The following is a 5,000-nucleotide window of genomic DNA, read 5'->3' on the forward strand; positions in this document are numbered from 1 at the left end:
TCTCCCCTCCCCCATTCCTCCCTCCCTCTCTCCCTTTCTCCCCCTTCCCTCTCTCCCCTCCCTCCCTCCTTCCCTCTCCCTCTCCTCCTCTCCCCCCCCCCCTTTCCCTTCCCTTCTTCCATCCCTCCCCTCCCCCCCTTCCTCCCTTCCTCTCTCCCTTTCTCCCCCTTCCCTCCCTCCCCTCTCTCCCTCCTTCCCTCTCCCTCTCCTCCTCTCCCCCCCCTTTCCCTTCCCTTCCTCTCTCCCCTCCCCCCTTCCTCCCTCCTCTTCCGTAGTGGCGCAGCGCTCGAGCCAGACCTACCTGTTTCCTCGTACTTGACGCGGCACTCCTCCAAGTGGCCTCGGAAGGTGAACTCTTGGCCCTTGTACGTGTCGTTGAAGATGGCTGGTCTTTTCACGTCGATGGTCACCTGCCACAGTGAAGCCGAAATTAGTCTCTGAGAAGTGTACTAATATCCTTACATTTGTGACTGTACATATACTCATATTTTATTATGATTTATTTTGGAGAGTTAGATGCGATGCGTAATTAAAGGTCGTATGAAGAAGACACGTGATATCAAGAAATTACTTAAGCATACTAAATTTATACCAAGAAAGTAATATTCCTTCCGAGTCATCAGATCACGCCTACGGACACTCGCCAATTTGCTCTGTTATAGATCTATGCCTGTTATAGAAAGTCGGAGAGTGCTTCAACTCACGGTGTTTTCGTGGAGTCCCTCGAGGTAAATCCTGAGTAGGTCCATCCTGATCCTGGCGCCGAAGGAGAGGCCGGCGCCCCAGTACTCCGCCAGGTTGAAGGAGGTGGAGCCGCTGAAGGCGAGGGCGGACACGGGGCACGCGGCGCCCTCGGAGGTGGCGGCGCCGCCCTCGCAACCGGAGTCCGAGTCCAGCACACGGATGGTCTTCTGGAAGGGCTGCGGAGGCGGGCTCAGGGAGCTGATGGAGTTCAAGGATTCGAACTGGATCTTGTTCAGTTTGTAGAGGATGGTGTCGTAGTTATCCCAGAGGGAGGGGCTGTTGGCGGGGTCGCACTCCTTGAAGAAGGCGTAGAAGTAAGCGCTGCAGTACTCGTGCAGGATGACATTGATGGCCAGAATGTCAGAGCGGGATTTGAGGAAGAGCTTCATCATGACGTCCAAGACTGCAAGGTTCTGCTCCACGATGTGCTCCTTGTAGTTCTCCTCCGTGACCGCCTCGTCGACCAGCATTCCGTTGACATTGTCGAGGGACGCGTTGCCCTCCTCTACGGCCGCGGCGTCCTCGGCCAGGTTGGTCATCTCCTCCAGCACGGACGCCACGTACTCGCAGAACGCCTGGACCTGCTCCGCCAGGGCCTGGCTCCACACGCGCAGTTCGTTTAGCTTCATCTTGAGGTTCTTCACGCCGTCAACTTTGTCAGAAAAGTCTTCATCTGCAAGACACTTGATGGAGTAAACTCCCGCAGACTCCCACTGGTCTGCAGTGACCCCGGCTTGCCTTGCGATCGCGTACAGTGTCTCGCTGTCGTTGAAGGTCATGATCCAGGCCAGCTGGTCCCCGTCCGAAGGCGGGAGGGGCGGCACGGTGGACATGAAGTTTTCTGTTTTGACCATCATGACATTAACGGCTTCGATCTTCTCTGTTATTTCCTCCATGGTTTCATCGAATGACTTGAACTCGAAAGCATTTGACACGATCTCCCCGACGTTACTTATGACTCCAATCGTGCCTCCAGGAAAGCCCATGATACAGCGAGCGAAAGTTGTGCCGACATTTAAAAACGAAATAAACCGTTGCTGCCGTTTGTACGCCCGGAGGCCTGCTTCTGCCCGATCCACAGCGTCATTGACTTGGGGTCTTGAGGCCAAGACGTTTTCATAGATGTCCATGATGGCCTTCCAGTTGTTGATGGCCCAGGACACGTGGTTCTGCAGCTGAGCAGAATGGACGCTGTGCACCTCCTCCGCCATCTCGATTGCGCGCTGTGCATTGCTCTGCATGAACTCCAGGTCAGCTTTTCGCTCCTCGAAATGAATGTTCATATCGAAGAGTCGCTCAGCATTTACCATAAGCTTTCTTCTCAGGTCGTCGTAAGCTTCCTTGTAGACAGCGATGCTGTCTGCCAGGTAGGGAACCATCTCGGCATAAACGCTGACACTGAGGTAAGGTACATTGCGGGGAAGGATCAAATTTGAAAGCGCGGCATTTATGTCATACAGCAGGTTTGTTGCTCTCTGGTTCGTGCCCACCATGTCAACTTTGGTCCAATTTGTAGTCAGTCTGGTGACGAAGGAGGCGAGGTCCCTGGCATACAGCAGGGTCTCACGCTCGTCAGACTCCCGCAGAGTGGAGCTGCAGTACACGGTCAGCCACAGCTGCCTGGCACTCACCCACTCACGCACCTCATCCTCGTTGTACTCGGGCAGAGGCTGGCAGCTGCGTTTGGCCACGACGTCGGCCCCGTCCAGCAGCCGCACGGTCAGCAGCCCGTGTTCGTACTGGATCACCGTCACGCCATTGACGCGCCCCGCCGACACCTGCAGCTGGTAGAACGTTTCGGTAGTTGCGGGAGGGTAGAGCGTCGTCGGCGCCTCCATCAGGATAGGGTGAGCAAGCACTACATTGCGAGCGGAGACCGTGAGGCGGTAGCGCAGAGGCGGGATGGGCCATGTCAGAACCACCGTGTCAGCTATGATGGTGACCGAGTTAGTCAGCTCTGAGGTGTGGCTTGGAAGGTCAGCCAGGTCAAAGAAAAGACCCTCGAGGTGGAGGTCAGGAGTGTAGCGATGGAAAACCAGAAAGGACCCTGCGACATCCAGATCGTCAGGGAGGCAGCTGACGTGCGACGGAGGCTCGCCCATCAGGTCGTCCACATCCGCACTAAACACTATGTGGTCCGTCCCGTTGTAGAAGCGGCGGCTCTCACTCTCCGCCAGGAAGGCCTTGAGAGGCGAGAAAGGCTCGTGCAGCGCCGTGCAGTCAATGCTGTTGGAGCGGACATCAATGGGCATGCACAGGCTAACCAGAGCAGGCAGGTTCAGGAAGGAACAGCTGGCGATCTCCTCCTCGTGCTGAGCCCAGATCTGGACGGAGTCAGCTGGCACATTGCTGTTGCCCGGCAGGGGAGACACAGCAGAGCAAGGAACAACGCGCAGGTAGTTGCTTGTTAAATTGAGCGTCACTGGTTCTTGTAGGCCGTCGGCGAAAAGCGTCAGTGGCAATTCAATCAGATTGTTGTTGTCGATGGAGAATTCCCGAATACTTGGCTGGTAGGCGAGCATGCCCTCTGGAAGCACCTCCAGGGCATTCTGGTCCAAATGCAGCTCAGTCAATGCACTCAGGTTCCAGAACGTCCGCGAGTGGAGACTGGAGATCTTGTTCCGACTGAGCCAGAGAGCCTCGATGGCGTCCAGCCCAGAGAAGTCGTCCTCGAAAAGGCTTTCGATGCTGTTGCCCGAGAGGTCGAGACTGACGGTATCGGGATGGTCCAGGAAGCAATCCCTGGGGACGCGCTGGAGACCGAGGTCACGGCAGGAGAGGGCAGAGTCCGTGGTCGACCAGGTGCAAGGACACGCCTCTCCTGAAGCCTGCTGCGGCGACGCCAGGAGGGCGCCCAGAAGGATCTGCGCGAATAGGCGAGGGGTGAGCCTTATGAGGACAGATAGGGATTCATATGTTGTATTTACCTACGTGGGAATTTGCGTTTGTATGTGTGCGTATGAGCACTTATGCATGTATAGATGTTTACTTGTATGTGTTCATTCACACACACACAGAAGCAAATAAACAAACATAAATACTTAGATTCTTAAATTTCTTCTCCATAAAAATTTCTTTTGCATTCTTCTCCCATAAATCCGTCTTCTCATGTTCCATAAATCTCCAACTTTCCCCCATAAACAGGCCTCCTCCCCATTAACCCGCTCATCACTTCTCCCCCTAAATCTACCCATTCTTTGTCGCAAATCCCCTTTTCCCCCAACTGCATCATTTTCTTCCGTATTTTTCTGGGGATATCCCCCCCCCCCCACCCGTTTCACTTTGTCCTTCCCTCCCTATAAATCCATCCTTTCCTCCTCCCATACATCTGCCATTCTTAGCCATAAATCCGATATTTTCTCCCCCATAAATCTATCCTATCCGCCCCTTAAACCTACGCTTTCTCCCCATAACTCAGTCATTTACTCCTTATAAATCTGTCCTCCTCTTCTCATGATTCTGTCCTTTCCTCCTCATTATTCTTCTTCCCTCCCCTTCTCATAATTCCGTCCTCTCCTCATTATTGTTATTCCTTCCCCTTCTCATAATTCTGTCCTCTCCTCCTCTTTATTATTATTTCCTCCCCTCCTTATAATTCTGTCTTCTCCATCTCATTATGCTTCCCTCCCCTATTCTGTCCTCCCCTCCTCATAATTCTGTCTCTCCTCCTCGTAAATGATTCCAACCCCTCATAGATCTGTCCCCTCCTCATACACCCGCCTTCTCCTCCCCATTAGTCACCCCTTAATCCCATCCCCCCCCCCCCACATGTTTCCTTCCTTCTCTTAAATCCGCAATTTTCTCCCTCGTAAATCCTACCTCATTTCATACACGGAAACACATTGATCCATTTTCTCTCGGACAAATCCAGATCCGTCTTTCCTTCATTGAAAGAGTTTTTTTTTCCCATTCTTAAGTGTTGGGGGAAGAAAGTGGGTGTTTGGTCCTGGGAGACGGGATGAGGGTGAGGAGAGGAGGAGGGGGGGGGGGGCGACAGGAAGAGAGGAGGCGGGGTGACGGCGGAGAGAAGGGAGGGGGGGGCGAGGGGGAGGAGAGGAGGCGGAGCGAAGGAGGAGCAGAGAAGGCGGGGCGACCGCCGAGAGAAAGGGGAGGGGCCATGGGGAGGAGAGGAGGCGGGGCGACCACGGAAGAGAAGGGGCGGGGCGAGGAGGGGGGGGGGGGGCATGGGGAGCATAGGAGGCGGGGCGACGAGAAGGAAAGGAAGCAGGGCGGGGCGACGCGAGGTGCAACAGGAG

At 54.7% G+C, this 5,000-nt stretch overlaps 1 protein-coding gene across 1 annotated transcript in view; it reads right to left on the reverse strand.

Annotated features, from left to right (window-relative positions):
- LOC125029045 overlaps positions 1-5,000 on the reverse strand; it is a 7,510-nt gene that overhangs the window by 1,256 nt on the left and 1,254 nt on the right. Inside the window, exons 2-3 of the mRNA XM_047618783.1 lie at positions 705-3,608; positions 302-410 (exon numbers count right to left, since the gene is read on the reverse strand). Of these exons, the coding sequence (XP_047474739.1) occupies positions 302-410; positions 705-3,608 (3,013 nt within the window). The remainder of the gene's footprint in view (positions 1-301; positions 411-704; positions 3,609-5,000) is intronic.

Source organism: Penaeus chinensis, chromosome 9 (assembly GCF_019202785.1).
Source record: "Penaeus chinensis breed Huanghai No. 1 chromosome 9, ASM1920278v2, whole genome shotgun sequence".
NCBI classification, from domain to species: Eukaryota; Metazoa; Arthropoda; class Malacostraca; order Decapoda; family Penaeidae; genus Penaeus; species Penaeus chinensis.